Source organism: Rhincodon typus, chromosome 15, assembly GCF_021869965.1.
Source record: "Rhincodon typus isolate 14 chromosome 15, sRhiTyp1.1, whole genome shotgun sequence".
Lineage (NCBI taxonomy): Eukaryota > Metazoa > Chordata > Chondrichthyes > Orectolobiformes > Rhincodontidae > Rhincodon > Rhincodon typus.
In genome coordinates this window covers 34,647,725-34,667,779 of record NC_063346.1, presented here as the reverse complement: position 1 = coordinate 34,667,779, position 20,055 = coordinate 34,647,725, and the positions used below count along the sequence as shown (strand labels likewise).

Here is a 20,055-nt window from a genome sequence, read left to right as displayed (position 1 = left end):
GCCCCAAAACGTCAGCCTTCCTGCTCCTCTGATGCTGCTTGGCCTGCTGTGTTCATCCAGCTCTACACCTTGTTATCTCTCTTCATTTGGCCAGTACTTTGTTAAAAGTAAAATAACTATTACAATTCATTACAACAGGCAGATTTTTAATAGTGTTGTGCTCCCAGTAGAGACTGAAAATTTTTTAAACACAGATGATTTGCCCACAACTGACTCAAGGAGCCACACAATAAGTTTCCATGTTTTTAAATTTCACCATAACAAGCTCATTAAGGGCAGCAGGGTGGCTCTGTGGTAACCTCACAGTGCCAGGGACCAGGGTTCGATTCCACCCTCGGGTGACTGTATGTGTGGAGCTTGCACGTTCTCCCCATGTCTGCGTGGGTTTCCACCGGGTGCTCCGGTTTCCTCCCACAGCCCAAAGATGTGCATGTGCCCAAAGAATTGGCCATGCTAAATTGCTCATAATGTTCAGGCATGTGTAGGTTAGGTGTGTTAGGCATGGGAATTGCAGGGTAGGGGAATGGGTCTGGGTGGGATACTCTTCAGAGGGTTAGTATGAACTTGTGGGCCAAATGGCTTGTTTCCACACTGTAGGGAGTCTATGATTCTATGGAAATAAGCCTGGACTAAATATTTCTTTTCAGGCAACTAAGGCATAGAAAAGGTATTCCTTAGTAATCTCTTCACACAACTGAAAATTCAATACTGTGTTTATACATTTAGACTGCACTCTCTGCAGAGATATTCGTCTCATGTTTAAAGTCCAAATTGCCTTCCAGTTCTAACAGGGTCTCTTCCCCCTGCTTCATCATTGTGCATCTTCCAGTGTTTGAACAAAGTCTACTTTACTCAACTCCTTGGGCGTAGTCAGATGGGTGTCCTGTTGTAAGGTACCTTCTGGAAAAAAACTATATTAATGAAATAGCTATTAAAATTTAGTTTGCGAGTTGTTAATTTTATTTTAATAAACCCTAAGCAATAAGTGGGAGATTTTTCTTGTCATTGTCTCCTGGTGTAGCAACATGGTTTTGTGGTATTATTGTAACATTGTATTCATATATGTTCCATCAGAATGACTTTGAATTAAGTGAATGTTTTGTGCTTTTTTTTGGTATAATAAAGTTTCAAACATAGTTGTAAACTTTCCATTTCGTAAAAATGTGGAAATAAATTATTTAATTTCACAGATACAAATATAGCTATACATTTCACAATTTAATCATAAAGAAGCTACACCATCTGTGATGTAATAGGGTGTCCATGTTAAAATAAGCCCATTGTGTTAGTTTCAAGAATGTTCTCAATGGTAACAGTATTTAGTTAGGGTATAAGTAACATTAGGAATAACGATTTTGGAGAGAAATCTTTCACCTGATTTATTTCTATTAGCAACTAAACACCTATGACTTTGATTTGAAATGGGCTTAAATATGCCAATTCCTTTTCTTTACCAAAAGTCATTTGTTTTTATTGAATTATGATTAATATGAATTGCTGCTAGGCAAAGAAATTGAAATCTGCAAGTAAACTGCCACTTGACATTTAACTACTTTCTTCATAAGTGATTAAAATTTTTGTTCAGTTTATTTTCTTCCATGGCTTACTTAACAAATTACTTTTCAAAATGTCTTTCAGATATGTCTGTCCTCTCCTGCACTACAAAATAATTCATAAGCAGTTTAAATTGCTATTAATTTTGAACAGTTTTATTTTAAAATATCATAAAAATTATATCCATGCATGCTCATGATTTATGATAAATAAAATTCCATTCACTATCCAGTGCCACTGTAATCCCAAGAGTACAAACTATTTCATTCAGATTTAGTATTGAACAATTAATAATACCAGCAACTCAGCACTGAGCGGTGGAGTCACTATTATACAGATTAACATCAGGTAAGACTCAAAGACAGTGGTACTTTAAGTAATGTTCCCCAATTAACATACAATTAAAAGTAATTATGTTACTGCATCTTTGTAATTTCTGATCTATAGAAATGGAACAAAGATAAATTTGTTTTCAGCCCTGCTTAGTTGACTCTTGTTTCACTCATTGGTTTGGCTCACAGGCACATATATCTGCTGTTTACAGAGTCATAGACACTACAACAGTTCAGCCTTATTATAACACAGTCTTTAGAATCCAAAGCACATCACGTACAGTTTGTGTTACATGTAATTCTGAAAGTTGGGTACAATGATTCAGTAATCTAATAACAAATGTTTGATTAAAGCTGCAAACTTCAATAGGACAGTACACCATCCTTTTACTTTTGAGAGTTGCATTCGAACTTCCTCGATAAAGGACCCTATTGTTGTGCGTTATTTATAGGCGTAAATCATTGTATGGCCTGGTCAAAATGTGCACGTGAGCCAACAAAGATTTTCGAGTCACCTCAATTGATAGCAAGGCAAATGTTAGTCAAAGAGCATTATGCTAACAATCTGGCTTCAATGTAAACACGTACAGAATACACCATGATATTAATTGAACATATCTAGCTAAACATTCAGTGACTATATAAAATAATCTACTTTGAATTAATTTGCATTTAACAACCTTTTGAAAAGAAGACCCTGTTGTTGCCATATCTGAGAAAGAGTTTGCAGTGGCAATATCTGTAAGGCATAAAATACAGTGCAAGCTGTAACTGTATTTATGATGTAATTAACATAAATGATCAATGTAAATCCACCATCTGAAGATAGACTTGTAATCAGAGTCAGTCACTAAGTACGGGTTCTATGCTCTAATTTTAAATTATCATTATCAATATTTCAGTGTGAAAGCTCCTGAAGTTCAATATAATGTCACATTTAAAGGGATTAAGAAGAGTTGTTGTGAAAATTTGAGTTGTTACATTGGTACATACGCATTATTCACAAAAAAGTGCAAAGGAATAGAGGTAAATTTATTGTCTCAGATGTACAATAACTTGGTTCTGACACTTTATTGAAAAAACTGTTTATTCAGCCCTGTTAAGGTCACATTGATGAGTATGGGCTGCAATGCCTGATATTCAGAATAAAAACAAGAAAATCTAAAATAAATTATTATAAATTGATGATTTCATGAGTTAAATAAGCTCTTGGAGACTGAATTCAGATGGTTTTTCAGAAAGAATGAATGTTCTTTCTTGATTACCAAGCTTGAGGATTTGCAGCAATCATCTTGTATGGACTGTAACGAATAAACAAATACATCTATGAAACACTGTCAATGGACCTCGATGTGTTTCTGTTCAATAGATTTATTTACGCTTTCTGGACTATCAAATGGATCACTCTAATGAATGCAAGAGGAATTTTGTTGCTGTCTACGATGGAAGCAGTGCAATTGAAAACCTAAAGGCAAAATTTTGTAGCACAATAGCTAATGATGTAATGCTGCAAACTGGAGTTGGAGTGGTTCGTATGTGGGCTGATGAGGGCAGCAAGCTCAGCACGTTCCGAATGCTTTTTACTTCGTTTGTGGATCGTAAGTGACCATAGCTCATAAACATTTTGTGTTCTAATAATGTTTTAATCTGTTACTTGTGTATTTCATTTAAATAACTGCTTCGGAGACCATGAAACCATAAGAAATAGGAACAGAAGTAGGTCATTCAGCCTCTAGAGCCTGCTCTGCCATTCAATAGGATCATGACTAATCTGACATTCCTTGTGTCCACTTTCCTGCCTTTTGTCCATATCCTTTGGTTCCCCTACTGATCAAGAATCTACCTATCTCAGCCTTAAATGTGCACAAGGATTCTGGCCACACAGCTGTCTGTGCAAAGGAGTTCCAAACACTCTGAACCCGGTGACAGAAGAAATTCCTCCTCATCTCAGTCTTAAATTGGTACATGTTTATTCTGTGACTTTGCCCTCTGGTCCTAGACTCCCATCAGGGGAAACATCCTCTCTGCATTTACCCTCTCAAGCCCCTTAAGATTCTTGTATATTTCAATGAGATCACCTCTTATTCTTCTAAACTTCTGTGAGTAGAGTCCCAATCTGTTTAGCCTTTGCTCAGAAGACAATCCCTCCATACCAGGGATCATCTCGTGAACCTTCTCTAAAGTGCCTCCAACTAAATAATATCTTTCCTTAAATAAGGGGTCCAAAACTGCTCACAAGACTCCAGATGTGATCTCACCAGCACCTTGTATATTTGTAGTAAGACTTCCCTACTCTTATACTCCAACCCCCTTGATAAAAGGGCCAACATTCCATTAGACAGCCTGATCACCTGCTGCACTTATGTGCTAGCTTTCTGTGTTTCATGCACAGGTGCCACCAAGTCCCTTTGTGATGCAGCTTTCCAAAGTTTTTTCTCCATTTAAATAATACTCTGTTCTTTTGTTCTCTCTTCCAAAATGAATAACTTCATATTTTCCCACATTATACCCCATACTTATCAACTTTTTGCCCACTTACTTAACTTATCAACATCTCTCTGTAAACTGTGTGTATCCCTCTCACCAACCTGCCTTTCCACCTATTTTTGTGACCTACAAATCTGGATACTGCACATTCACTTCTTTCCTCCAAGTCATTAATTTGTATTGTAACCAGTTGTGGTCCCTCCACTGATCCCTGTGAACCCTACTAGTCACAGATCACTAACCTAAAACAGAATTCCTTAACTCCGCTCGCTGTTTCCTGCCCATGAGCCAATCGCTAGCGACGCTAAATCCTAACTCCAACACTGTGGGCTCTTATAACTTAATCTTTCGTGACGTACCGTGTCGAATGCCTTCTAAAATTCAAAATACAACTCATCTACTGGTTCCCCTCTAACCACTCTGGTTGACACTTCCTCGAAAAACTCTAAATTAGTCAGACACGATTTCCCTTTCACAAAACCATTCTGTGGAGATGCTGGTGTTGGACTTGGTGGACAAAGTCAGAAGTCACACAACACCAGATTATAGTCCAACGGGTTTATTTAGAATCACACAAGATTTCAGAGTGCAGCCCCTTTGTCAGGTGCAGTGAAAGAGCACAGCACACAGACAGAGTTTATAGGCAGAGAGATCAAAAGATCATATTACTGGTATGAGTAGAGTGTCAGATAATAAATCTCTGCAGGTGACCAAGACAGTTAGATGGTGTGTAAAGTGTTTATAAAATCAATGCCAGTGCTGTGCAGTCATGACAATCAGGCAGAGCAATAGGAATATACAAAAGGTGACATCTCAGATCAGACACTGAAATATAGATGGGAGGCTTTGTACAGAATCTGTCTCAGGGTTTTAACCTGAAATCAGGCTGGTTTTATTCCAAAAACTGGAAGTTATAAGATGCCACATTGACTAACTGTGACTACAAATCATGTGTTTTTCAAACAAAATAGAATGTATCTGCAAATAAACAAAGGTCTTGGATGAATTGATTTACCCATAGATTTGTGTGTGTGTGTGTGTGTGTGTGTGTATGTGTGAATGTGTGAGAGAGAGAGAGGGAGAACGAGAGAGTAAGTGTATGTGTGTGTGTGTGTGTGCTTGAGAGAGTGAGTGTGTGAGAGAGAGTCTGTGTGAATATGTTTGATGTGGCTGTGTGTGTAAAAGAATGTGTGTGTGAGAGTGTAAAAAGTAATTCAAAACTGTACAAACTAATTAAGGTATAGAGATCATAACAATTTAACAAAAGATGATGCTGCCCAAACAGGAAAGTATGGAAGATTTTACAGATACAGAACAGTGAGGTGGAGTCACATGTAGCACGACATGAACCCAAGGTCATGATTGAGACCATGTTCATGGGTACGAAACTTGGCTATCAGCCTCTGCTCGGCGATTCTGCGTTATTGCATATCTCGGAGTCTGCCTTGGAGGGCGCTTACCCGAAGATCGCAGGCTGAATGCCCGTGACCGCTGAAGTGTTCCCCAACTGGGAGGGAACATTCCTGTTTGGCGATTGTTTTACAGTGTCCATTCATCCATTGTCGTAACGTCTGCATGGTCTCATCAACATACCATACCTTGGGACATCCTTGCCTGCATTGATGCGATAGACAACATTGGCCAAGTCACATGAGTATCTGCTGTGAACGTAGTGGGTGGTGTTACCATGTGATGGTAGTATCCAAGTTGATGATCTGACATGTCTTCCCATGGCAGGGTTGTACGGTGTTGTGGTCGATGTTGTCCTGAAGGCTGGGTAGTTTGCTGCAAACAATAGTCTGTTTAAGGTTTGGCAGTTGTTTGAAGGCAAGAAGTAGAGGTGATAGGGAAAATCTTGGTGAAGTGCCAATATGGGACTTAACTGCCTTTAGCCCCATTACTATATCTTTATTGATGGTGATTGACTATAATTCCTCCCCTGCATTCTTTAGTGCCGATGGAAAGTTCAAAGTATCTTTCATCGTAAAGACTGATGCAAAATATTTGTTTAACTCCTCTGCCATTTCCTTGTTCCTCAAAACCATCTCCCCAGATTCATTTTATAAGGGGCCTATGCATACTGTGACCTCTCTCTTCCTTTTTATATAATTAAAAAAGCTATTAATGTCTGTTTTTATATTCCTCAATAGTTTGCTGTCATAGTTTATTTTTTCTGTCTTTATTACCTTTATTCCTCCTTTGCTGGGTCTGAATTTATCCCAGTGTTCATTGACTTTGGCCTCCTTGTATTCTTTTTCTTTCAACTTAAATTCCTGTAACTTTCTTGATTAGCCATGGTTGGTTTATCCCTCTCTTAGAATTTTTCCCTTTTACTGGGATGTATTTTTGCTGACAGTCTTGAATTACTTCCTTAAATGTCTGCCACTGTTTGCTTATTGTCATTCCTGGTAATATATCCACCAAGGAAAGCATTTGTTTAAAAACTAAAACAATATTTTTACACAGCCACAGGATTTAAATACCCAAAGTCAAAAATGTAGATGAAATAACTTCACAGAGGTTGGTGTCCCATCACCAAGCCAGCTTTACTTACAGTCCTTGACACTGAGCCAGCTCTTAGAGTGAACAGGATGTCTGACACTCCTGTTTATATCTGTCAGCCAGGGTTCCCTGATTGGACCAGATTAACAGCCCAAATCAGTGAACTCATATTCCATGATGTCCACCTGGCTGATCTTGTTAAAATCGCTACAGTAGCCTTGAAAATTATACTGTGCAATATTTTAAGATGTGACCATTGGATGGATTGGCAGAGGTTGGAGAGCAATGTATTTGCACATCCTCTCAGAGTGGATTCATGTGTCTGGAAAGACACAGACTAACTGACTGATTAATGGGGATAACATTGCTTTGGAAAATTGCCAATGAAACATCCTTGTTCCTAATTGCCAGGAATATTATTAGTTTTGATCCTATATACATTTTTGATTCTCCTTTATAAAATTTACCTTGAGAAATTTTAAAAAATATTTGCAGATATACAGAACAAAATGGAAATAATTCAGTAGTTGACCAGCTATTATAAAAAACTCCTGTTGTGAAAGCAAGAGGATTATTAACAAACAAATACCATTAAATTTCCGGTCAGAAAGTAAGTCAGGACAATCCTCTTGTACACTCATAGAATCCTGACATTCGGCTCATTGAGTCCACACCAATCCTCTGAATAGCATAACACCCAGATTCCACCCTCAACTGTATCCCCAAAACCCCATATTTCCCATGGCTAGCCCACCTAGCCTGCATATCCTTGGACACTATGAGGCAACTTAGCATGGCCAATCCAACTAACTGGAAACCGGAGCACCCTTAAGAAGCCCACACAGGCGCTGGGAGAATGTGCAAACTCCACACAGACAGTCATCCAAGGCTGTAATCGAACCTGAATCCTTTGTGCTGTGAGGCAGCACTGCTAACCACTGAGCCACCGTGCCGCTCTGTGGGAGCTACTCAATGGCAGCAAGAATTAATTTTAAATAGTTTGTGGTATTGATGATTTGCGACAGACCTCCAATCTAAAATTTTTAAAAAACAGTTAATTTTAACAACAGCTGCACAACAGCTTCTCTGCACAAGTATGTCCTTTTCAGTTATATTTTTGATTGTTGTTGTTGTTTTTTTGTAATAAAGATAGCTTAATTAGTACCAGTTTCAGGAAGGTGTGTAAAGTGACTTGGTGAACAGTAGGAAATTGATTACATCTGGTAAGTGAAGAACTGATAAAATTCTCTATACAGAAAAAAATCTATAAAAATTCTGCCAGTTTCAATAACCTGTAGAAGTTGATGCCAGTTGACCTGTTTATTAGTTGGTTTAATTTGTTATGATGCCTCCTTTTTCAGTCACTTATCTGAGTTCACTCCTAAATTAAGCACACAAAATAAAAATAAGGAACACAGATAATCCTAAAAATCCTGTAAGTAATGTGCTTGTATTTATAAAACAGACCTCAACAGAGCTTCAATCACAAATTATTCAGAGCAGTTCCCATTCTCATAAATATACCACCTTGTCATTTGTATGCACATTTTTAGTCTTTCAACTCACTACTTGTAGAATAAGCAACCCGTTCAGATATTGGAAGTGTGACACATCTTTCTGTCTGTCCTTTGAGTTTCATATTGAAATAGTTGAACCACAAGAATCCCAAAGAAGCCCCATGAAAAACTAGATCATGATTTACAAAATGTTAGCCATCATAAGAAATGTCAAAAGTATATCACTCTAGTCCTTTTTATGTTGGTTTCAGATCCATTCCTTTGTTTCTGAATGCTATTAACTAGCAATACATCTTGTCTATATTTAAGTTTCTAAAGCTAATGATTGAATCGTGTTACAAATTTATGCAAGTTAACAATCAATAAATCCAATTAGATGAATTAATTAATTTTGTGTGGGAGATTCAGTTGATGCTTTTACTGTGAATAATGAAGCCATGGCCAATTTATCTAACTGACAAAGCTGAACTAACAAAGACATGACCTTTACAAAATGCCCATTTACTGTGTTTTGTTGCTCATGGTTGAATGGCCATACATAGTACTACATCACATCTTGTATAAGCTTTTGAAATATATGTGCTATAATTTATGGTGACTCTAACTTTTGTCTCAAAGCTCCCTGCCAGGACAACACATTCTTTTGCCACAGTGACATGTGCATCAACAATTCTTTGGTCTGTAATGGAGTGCAGAACTGCGTGTACCCATGGGATGAAAATCATTGTAAAGGTACCATTGTTTGCTCAGAACTGTTAAAGAATTTGTGAGAGAAAAATGCCCTTTACTTCATCAGACTTGAAAAAAGCCATTTTTCTCAGACAGTGTATTATTAGGCTAAATCAATACATTAATTTCAGTCAATGTTTGCATTAAGTATTGTTTTAGAGTCTAACAGATCTGACATAGTTTTGACATTACCACATCTCAAGTATAGAAACCTGATTTAATACAAGGCAGCTTATTTTACTATGCAATAAAATATGATTTACTCATTTTCCAGAATGAAATGAAAGTATTTCTTATTGAGGAAGGAGACAATATTTTGGCTCATTGAAACTTGTGTTTGAGATTAATTGGATAATATTCCAATGTTTAATGTTTCTTGCTATTTGTTCCCACCCTAATCCACCCATGTTAGTTACAAATGGTGTAACAGCCAGTGTTAAACTGATTTTAATTTTGGGTCAATAATGAAAATATTCAGGCTTTCCCTGCACTCGTGCATCTTTCGTTAACCATAACCATTAAAGGAATAAGACAGGCCATCCTGCCACAGATCTGTTCCTTTCTTTGTCAGAACTGTACCTGTCAAACACAACATTCAAGGGTCCTGAACAAGGTGTGAGGAATGTTGGTATCAAAAGATAAGTTTGATCTTATTCTTACCCAGTATACTCCCACATTCTCTTGCATTTGAGGTTACTGGAAACCATTAGGGAACCCTGAACATCCTGTTAGTTCCTATAAGTGTTGTTCCCATGGATGTGGATTAGAGTTCTAGCCTTGGTTGGCATTATTCTTATATCTAACAAGCACATACAAGAAAAATGACAGCATGGTCTACTTGGCACTAAAGCTGCAAGTAAACAATATGCATATCATAATGAAAAACAAAATTGCTGGAAAAGCTCAGCAGGTCTGGCAGCATCTGTGAAGGAGAAAACAGAGTTAACCTTTCGGGTCCGGTGACCCTTCCTCAGAACTGATGGTGGCTGGGAAAACGTCAGTTTATGTGCAGAAAAAAGGGAGGTGGGTGGAGTAGGGAGTAAACGATAGGATAGAGCCCAAAGAGAGAGAAAGACAGTTGGACAGACTGTTTTCCCAGCCACCATCAGTTCTGAGGAAGGGTCACCGGACCCGAAAGGTTAACTCTGTTTTCTCCTTCACAGATGCTGCCAGACCTGCTGAGCTTGTCCAGCAACTTTGTTTTTGTTCCTGATTTACAGCATCCGCAGTTCTTTCGGTTTTTATTATGCATATCATAATGATTTATTGTATCTAAATTTTGAAGTATTAACCTTACAGGAGCAACTGCCATAGGTGCGAAGCAATATCAGCTATTTTTGTATTTATTAAAACAACTGATGTTGACGCTGCTGTTCATTTGGAAAGAAAAAATTCTGCCATTCTTACGTTAGTAATGCTTTGAACTATGAAGTTAAAATGAAATCTGTTCTTGAAGATCGAATCATTAACTGGAAACAGAATGACTCTTTGAAATAAAGCTGTTATAATTAAATGATGTACACCGAAATGCACCAAATCCTTTAGTAAATTGCTTTCAAAGACTGGATCCAGTGCCTGATCATTTCCATTTAAAACTGCCAAAACTGTTCCTCCTGATCTCTAGACCAGTTTGTCCAGATTTGATTTGTGAATGCTTGGCAGGCAGCTTTTGAATGGTCTGTTTTAACAGCCCAGAGAAATTGTTTGTGTATATTGTAAAACGTTGCTGTATCAGTACCAGTTTTTGAATTTAATTTCAGCTCATGGATAGATTTTAAAACCAAATAGCACACAGACTGTTGAACTAAACGAACTTATTTTCTGTTAAAAGGTTTTTATTTCCACACAGAAGACGGTTCAACAAACTAACTCCCCTACAATTATCTGAACCTGTCTGAATTTGGCAGTTCAGATCATCATTGTACATTCATTGCAGATTTACCACCCAGCAATATTGTGTGCCTAGAAATGGATCAGGAATGCAGCCATTTCTGCAGATCTGGTAGTATTAGAGCAACAGGAATGACCATTTACATCCAGATCTTCAAGTTGTTCTCCAAAACCTGCAGTCAAAAATCCTCCAGAGTCAAAGATATCTGAGGAAATGAAAAGAAGAGCTTCCATTTACCTTTGCTTGCCTCCCCGGCTTTGCTGCCTGCTTAACATAGAATCATAGCATCCCTGCAATGTCAAAGCAGGCCATTTGGCCTATCAAGTCCATACTGATCCTCCAAAGAACATCCCACCCAGACCCATCCCTGTAACTCTGCATTTCCCATGGCAAATCCACATAGTTTGCACATCCATGGATAGTATGGGCAATTTAGCATGATCAATTCACCTAACCTGCATACCTTTAGGAAACCAGAGCACCCAAAGCAGACACGGGGAGAATGTGCAACCTCCACACAGACAGTCACTCGAGGGTGGAATCGAACCCAGGTCCCCAACCCCACCCGGAGCATGGAAGCTTAGAGCGCAACTTTACGTCAACAGTTGGGTCCTTATAAATGACCCTCAAAGAAAAGAAGCTGGGGTAACCCATCCTACCTCAGTCATGCTCACCTTTTGCTTATACCTGCAAACAATTCACTTCACACTGAGAAAAGAAATCCCCAGAGCAGAGTAAAGAAATGGAAACCTGGCATCAACAATCCCTAATTCCCTTTTTGCCATCTTGCAACCAATTATGTAAGGTATCAGAACACATCTTCAGGAACGAGATAAGAATAGAGAGAAAAACTAATTTTAATCCTTTTAACCCTTTGATTCTTCCTTTTTCTCTACCTAAGCGTTTGCATCTACATCAGTTCTCATGTTTTTTTTCTTTCCTTGTCCATCAATTACTTCTGTAAGCTGTTTATCACTGCTAACATTGCAGAAACAGACCATTCAGCCCAAGTAGACCATGCCAGCATTTTTGCACCATTTGAGCCTCCTCCTATCTTTCCTCAAGTAAATCATCGTAACCCTCAGATCTTCGTTCAAATACTTTCTAACATGTTCGTCTAGCTTCCCTTTTTAAATGCATTTATACTTTTTATCTCAACTACCTCTGAAGTAGTGAGTTTCACATTCTCACTTCTCTTTAGTAAAAGAAGTTTCTTCTCAATTTGCTATGGATTTATTAATGACTATTTTATATTGATGGCATCCATATCCTTTCTTATAATATGGCATGTGATACTCTATGATCTAACAAAACGTTTGCAGATTTTGCTTAATTTTTTTTACTTTTTGATTCTTTCCCTCTAGAAATAAAGCCTAACACTTTGTTTTTTATCCTGTGTCCTTGCTAACCTTGCAATTTTTAATAACTGATGCGTTTGTACTCGGAAATCTATTTGTTCCTCTACCCAGACTCTCACTTTGTAAGTAATGTGATCTTCACCAAAATGTATCACATCACTTATGTCTGCATTGAATTTCATTTGCCCATTATTTGTTATTCTGCAAAATTTATTAACGCCCTATGTAATTTATTGTAGTTCTTGGTATTTGCACTCCCACCCCCACTACCTCCCCAAATTTGGAGTCATTTGCAAATGTTAAAGTTTTGTTTTGATGCCTTCTCCAAATTTCTAATGTAAGTTATGAATAGCAGAGATCCCAGTACTGATTGTTGTCCTGCCTTCTCCACTCTGATAGCTCCCCATTTACACCCACAATCTACTTTCTGTCTTGAAGCCAGCTAGCAATCAATTCCGTCACTAGTTCCCCTGACTCCACATTCTTTGAATTATTCATTAATCCATTATGGGGCACATAGTTGAAGGACTTTTGAAAGTCTAGATAAATTGCATCTATCTTGTTATCATTGTCTACTCTGTCTGATCCCAACCTTAAACATTTGATTACTGTTGGTTAGGAGGATTCTTTCTTTTGAAATCAATGCTAATTAATCATTATATATGTCATTTCTTGATGTCATTCTATTCTCTACTTTAGTAGGGAATCCATAAATTTTCTGACTACCAATGTTACACTAGGCAGTCTACAATTCCCCAGGCATTGTCTATCACCTTCGTTAAGTGTAAGAATTACATTAGCTACCTACCAGTCTTTTAGCATTAAATCTTTTTAAACAAATTAATAAATTTGTATAGCAATGCCTCTGCAATCCCATCCCTAGATTCTTTTAAACATGATGGCACAATTTATTCAAACAACAGTCTTTATTCTCTTTGAGTCTGACCTAATTTATTCTATACATCCTTTTATTTCAAATGCAACTTTCTCACATTGTTGCTGCTTCAATAACTAATTCCACTAGTCCTTTCCATGGACTCTGTACACTCTAATTTTCTCTTGCTCTGTCCTAAATCTCATTTATTTATTCATATCTATATTCATAACAATCACCTTTCTCTGTTCCTTTCATTCATTGGAACAGTCTGTCTCCATCTGCAGATTCTCATCCACTTTTGTAATTTTACTTCTACTGAGTCACCCTTTAATTTCCTCTGAGATAACAAACTGGTCCAATTTTTCTAGCCTTTCTTCATGTTTGTATTTGTTCATCACCGGCAACATCCTTGAGAATCTGAATTGTAACCTCCCTTTTGCTTCAATATTCTTTATTTGTTATAGAGCCCAAAACTAGACAAAGTACTCTAATTTTATTTTAATTGCAGTAAATACCCGTCCCATAGAATGCTAACTCCACTCCCCTTGGTGATACTCAGAAGTTTTAAACCCTGTGCAACAAGTACTTTTCCCATCTATTCCTCTTAGTCTTCAGTCTATCTAAATAGTGATATATTTTTGAAATATTTTATACTCTAACTCAATGGATAAAGTGCTTGCCCATTCTATGTACTCTATATGACCTCTGTTTCAATGAAAAGTATATTAGAGAACATTTTAATACTGTTGTGCCTGCCAAAATAACATCCAATATTTAACAGCCATCTGTTATCCATCATGCTATGACCAGTCTAATACATAGTCAAGAGCTTTTAGCTGCAGTAGGCAGTAATCACCATCTAGGAGCACACTGAAAATGGCATAATATGCAGTTTTGATAGATTTTGACGCACAGTGTTCTTTAACATATAGCATGAATAAATGAATGAACATTAGAAAGAGTACATTTTATATCATTAATAAACCCAGCATTCAACTCGCCATACCTTTGGCAGGGTGTGAATATGTAGTTTCCCTGTTCATTACATCTCCACATAATGTCTTGTTTTAAAGGGACTGGTCTTGTCATAAAGCTTTAAAAGCTGTACTGAACTACCATCCTAAGAACATTCATTGTGCCTATGTTTTTGACTAAATAATTAAGAAGACATAGACATTCTTGTAACTCATATGATTTAAGTGGGTGCCAGCTAAAAGCACTAAGTCATTCTCTTGAGCTTTCACTGTCTGATTATTTCAGGAGTGTGCAGGTAATATATGATTCAAAATTACTTTGATTTCTTAAAGACTCTTTATAAACTGGAGCAGTGTCGTAGTAAGTGAATCAGGATAAATTATATGCTTTTTCCAATAATGGATGGAATTTATTTCTAAAGAACTATTATTATTTTCCATCATTCTGCATAGTCCATTATATGTACAGTTTTATGGCTTATTCATAAAATCCAAGATAAACAATGGAGTTGAATTTTCCATCAATTAAGTGTCCTCGTATACAATTAGGTAGAAACATTGAAATTATTTAAAACTACATCAACTTTTCACTGTACCCCTATACTTCTGTATTGTAGTGCAAGTGACAATAAAGGATATTCTATCCTATTCATTATTGGTGAACTATAAAGTAAACAATACCCTTTTTGATGCATATATGAATTACGTAAGATAAAAATGGAAAATATTCTGATTTCATTAACCCAAATTAACCCTCACCTCACCATTGTATTGTGGGTGTAGCATAAAGAAAGCAAAGGAAGTCTGATTATGTTTGTAATGAGAAAGGAAGGTTTTTTGCAGCAAGCACTTGTGGTTGTGTGCTGAATCTTATGAGAGAACGGGGATTGTGTAAGAGTGATGGGATGAGATGGAAGGAATGTTAGCAGTTGTTGTTCAGAGAGAGGGAGAAATCAAACTGTGCTCTTGCTGTTCTTGTGAAATAACTGAATCCCCAGGAGGTGGTGATGCTTTCATCGACCCTCTCAGCTACGCCTACCCAGCCCTGCTGGATAGTTGAAACAAAAACAAATTGCTGGAGAAACTCAGCAGGTCTGGCAGCATCTGTGCAGAGAAAGCAGAGTTAATGTTTCGAGTCTAGTGACTCTTCTCCAGAGCAGTTGAATAGAACTGCTGGATATTTACCTGGGTTATGTTCCTGCAGGTGCTTGTGGGGTGGAGAAAAAATTCCCTTCTTACCCTGCCTTCCCCACAAGGATGATCAGTGAAGAACAGTAAACCTGACAGGAGCTCTAAATTTAGTCATCCCCATTCCAGCTCTGCAAAATCAGGCATATCATTTCAGGAGGTGCATTCCTGCTTTAAATGAACACGCAATAGAAAATTGTCTGGTGAAAATGGGCAGACCGGACAGAAGCCTGGGATTTTAAGATGCTGACATTGGACAAATCATTCTGCTTGTACTCCCACCCTGCTCACTTAATGCAATCCTCAAGTTGAAACCAGGCTTGCAATTTAATTTAAAACATTTAATGTGTTTTACGTTAACTATCTCTTAAGTGCTACTTTGCAACTATTACAGAATTAGACTTAAAGATAATGAATGACAGACTTTAGAAATCCTATAGAACTCTGATATTATTCCATGAGATAATTGAATTAGAATTTTTAGCAGTTTATGAAATAACATATGCATTTTAATTAAAAAAAAAATTCATTTGCCCAAGTCCCCAAAGGGATCATTAGCGTACTTTCATATTGCCTTTTGGGTTGCAAATTAAGTAAATTAGAAATAATGAAGAGATGTTATTATAGAAGGATGGCCCATTACATTGAAGTTGTTATTATGTCTGACTGGCTGGTTTATAAGATCAACAGAATTCACTTGTAAATTCTTAGCAAATTTTAAAATTTAGATATGGGACTCCTTTCTTTAAAACAATTTATTATGATACTGTGTTGATTTGAAACAACAGAGAACCTAGTAGAAAGTGGTTGTGCCTAACACTATGCAGGCCAGGCACTCAGCTATGGGTTACCCCAGATTAGTTGTTCTAGTTCTGTTTTTTAATCTATTTGGACGCGATAAGATACACCATCATGGCCAACATATCCTAAACAAGGACTTGAACCCAGACCTTCTGATCCAGAAGTAGAGACACCACAAGACCATCTGTTCTAGTTTTTCTCAAACCAATTTTTGTGTGTGTGTGTGTGTTCGTGTGTGTTCAAAGTGGCACTGGCATGACTATTTTTAGATTGCTAGTATTTACATTTTTTGATATTTGTACTTTTGCAGAAAAGAAGAAGCCTGGTCTCTTTCACCAGATTACCAAAACCCATGGAACAATCATTGGTATTTCATCTGGAATTGTTTTAGTTCTTCTTGTCATTTCTGTACTGGTGCAAGTAAAACAACCTCGCAAAAAGGTTTTGGCTCGCAAAGCAGCATTCAACAAATCAGGATTTCAAGAAGTATTTGATCCACCTCATTATGAACTGTTTTCCCTAAGGGATAAAGAAATAACAGCAGATTTGGCTGATTTGTCTGAAGACTTTGAGAATTACCATAAACTCAGGCGCTCCTCATCCAATGCCTCCAGATGCATCCACGATCATCACTGTGGCTCACAACCTCCAAGCATAAAGCACAGCAGGACTAATCTAAGCACAATGGATCTTCCATTTCGGAATGATTTCTCTCAGCCACAGCCAATGAAAACATTTAATAGCACCTTCAAGAAAAGCTGCTATACTTTGAAGCACTCACAAGACAGTCCAGAACGGGTCATAGAAGACAGAGTGATGGAGGAGATTCCTCCTGAAATCTATGTACGTGGCAGAAATGACACTGTGCAACGTTCAATGTCCATTGACTTCTGAAGTGGAATTGCTGTGCTGTTACTGAGCATTACCTTTTGGTCTCTTTCTCTTGTAGAAACGGTATTGGCAATTTGGCATTTCCTTTGGCATTTTAATATATTCTGATAATCAGCACAGTAGCAAAACATATGGAACTGGGGTCAGTTTTCCTTGACCCCTCAGATTGACGATTTCAGTGAGACAAACTGTTGATGACAATTCTTAATAACAGGCTCTGTGTTCTGAATATATTATTGGTTGATAATTACTTACTGTAAATATGCTAACGGTATAATTCTTCAGTCTCCTGCTCTTATCACATTAATTGCTCCAATCCACTGGAGAGAAGCCTCTTAGCTGAAATATAACAGATGAGAAACAGCACCACAATTACATAAGTATTTTTAAACATCTTTTCTTTTACTTAAAGTATGAATTTTTAACTCTGCTAGGCTATGGTTTTGAATGACAGCATTTTCTACTTGTTATGGCCTGTTTTTTACATGTTAATCTAACATACATTTTAAATCAGGTCATCAATATGAATAAAGTTACCATTAGTGAACTCACAGGATTATGTATTTGCTAGTTCGAATAAAAAGCTTCTTGAGATGTAATTATTTCTTTCTGTATATATTATTCAGAACATTATTCTGTCTTTGCAATGTACTATGTCATTTTGACTTATTTTGACAAATGGGAATTAAATTTTGAAAGCTCTATGGAATCCTGACATTGGAAGGGGGCAAAAAGATGTCTTAATCCTAAAATGATGGGAAGTGAGATACTCAATAATAATGTGGGTGGGAGGCATGGATCATTTCAGGTTTACACCTCATGGGAATGGTGCGACTGGGATGCAGGTTGTGTGCACAATAAATTTTTAAACAGGATTCATTCAATTTAAAGGCAATCTGCACTTCTTTGTTACATGAGCACATTTAAACTTCGAAAATATATTCTCAGTGTAGGCTACTAAGCTCCCAAAGCGTTAAGTCAATTCTCTGAAGGTCATTGTAAAGTAGAACATTTGGAAAAATCAAACCCTGTTTCTGGATAAAAGGAGTGAGGTGCGATGCAAGCAGCCCAGAATGCTGTACATAGATGGCTGCCTGTTCTCAGCAGTACATTGAGAAGTCAGAACAATGCTGTAAGAAAATCAAAAATGTACCAGAGCTGCCAAGGTCAGATTACAGTTCTACCAATTTACCGTCCAATTAGCACTTCACCATCTGTGACCCTAGAAATCTAATTTCTATCAGTCTCATCCAGTCACAGCAGCATACTTCACTGCATCTCTTTTTGCAGGCTTTTCACATTACACATCTCTTCATAATTATTTTCCTCATTATGCCATGCCTGCTTCTTCTTTCAAGCAACATTCAAACTGTGCTACCTTGACATGCCTATGTTCAGAACTCTTTAGCAGGTCGTGTGCTAACTCATTTTCTTCGTGACCAGACATTGGCAGGTGGCAACTCTGGAAGATCTGATCTGGTGTCTGACCATCCTCCATTTTGAGTTTTCATTAAACTTCTTGACATCCACAGCAACCTGCCATTGATCCAAGCTGTTTGCAGGAAATTATACACAAAGAATCCTCAAGCACAAATCTACAGCAACGTAGATGAGGGAAAGGATGATACAGGAATGAGTTTGTCATAGGCAAACATGTCCTAGACCTGCAGTAGACAAAACAGATTAAAATTTCTAAACCTAGGTCTGTGAAAGACATCAGTAACCAATTGATACGTTGGGCTCCTTCCCCTAGAGACAGTATAGAGTTGCCCATCTCTGATCCATGGGGAATCCTTGCACATGACAACAAAACAGTTCAATCGATTATGGACCATCTAAGTTCTGATGAAAGGTCACTGGACGAGAAATGTTGACACTGCTTTCTCTCCACAGATGATGCCAGATCGACTGAGTTTCTCCAGCTATTTCTGTTTTCATTATGGATCATCTGTTTGTACACTGCAGTGAGGCCCTTGCTTATTATGCATGTGGTGACAACTGCAATGGAAGCCCTGTCTGTCGTTAATCAGGCTTATGGTCCAATGTCCACTGAATCATTGGAGCACCAAAATGATCCAATTACATCTTCACATGCAGAGCAATGGCAGTGCTGAGGTTCAGACTGTTTGAGTGCCAGAGTGTCCATTGGAGAGGCATATGCATCCCCCCACCTGCTTCCCATCATCACTCAAACTGTGTCTACGATGGTCTGACCCACTTTGCTCTGTGACACTATCTCAGTAGTAGTTATTGATGCTGATATCCACAGTGGAGCCCTTTCAAATCTAATGACCTTGAGCTTGCTACAATGTCCATCTTGGGTGCACTCATTTAATTTGTTGTTTTGTGCTCAAGTTGATTAACTTGGTTATTTCACCTCCTGAAACCTTGAATATCCCCAAAATATGGAAATGCAAGCACCTTCAGAACTACTGGGAATAAATCTGGTGATAGGCATCATTTATCACTGCAGTTGGTGACATAGCTCTGTAATAGTCTTTGTAAAGAGCCAGAGCCATTGGAATATACTGATTCTCACAAAACTGGAGGAACAACACTTGTTCTATAAACTCGTGTGGAGCAAAGCTTCCCAACTCTTCCTGCTCTTGCTCCTGGTTTCCCAACCACAATAGCAAAGCAAGTAGCACATTCATACTATCAGACAAAGTTGACACTGAAGTAAAATTTTATTTTAGCTACACAAAAAAACACTTGCCAGATGTTTTTTCACTCAGCTGCAACTGCAGAATCAGGCACGTGTAGCCAAATAGTATTTTAAGATGTCCAACTCCATTGTTAACTGACTGCAGCTGAGGATCCCTATAATTAAAACTAGATACACCATCCCTCCCAACTGGGGTTTGCAAGCTAGTTTTAGGATGGGAAAATCCAGAACTGAGAAAGTTGAAAATACCAGTAAGAGGTGCAGAAACCTCATACCTCATTTATGTGTT

At 37.7% G+C, this 20,055-nt stretch overlaps 1 protein-coding gene across 1 annotated transcript in view; it reads left to right on the top strand.

Moving 5' to 3' along the window:
- The window catches only part of LOC125485047 (neuropilin and tolloid-like protein 2), a 38,023-nt gene extending 20,406 nt beyond the window's left edge, over positions 1 to 17,617 (top strand). Inside the window, exons 3-5 of the mRNA XM_048605982.1 lie at positions 3,256 to 3,484; positions 9,011 to 9,124; positions 16,521 to 17,617. Coding sequence (XP_048461939.1) covers positions 3,256 to 3,484; positions 9,011 to 9,124; positions 16,521 to 17,104 — 927 coding nt within the window. The 3' untranslated portion in view covers positions 17,105 to 17,617. The remainder of the gene's footprint in view (positions 1 to 3,255; positions 3,485 to 9,010; positions 9,125 to 16,520) is intronic.
- The last annotated feature ends 2,438 nt before the right edge of the window (positions 17,618 to 20,055 follow it).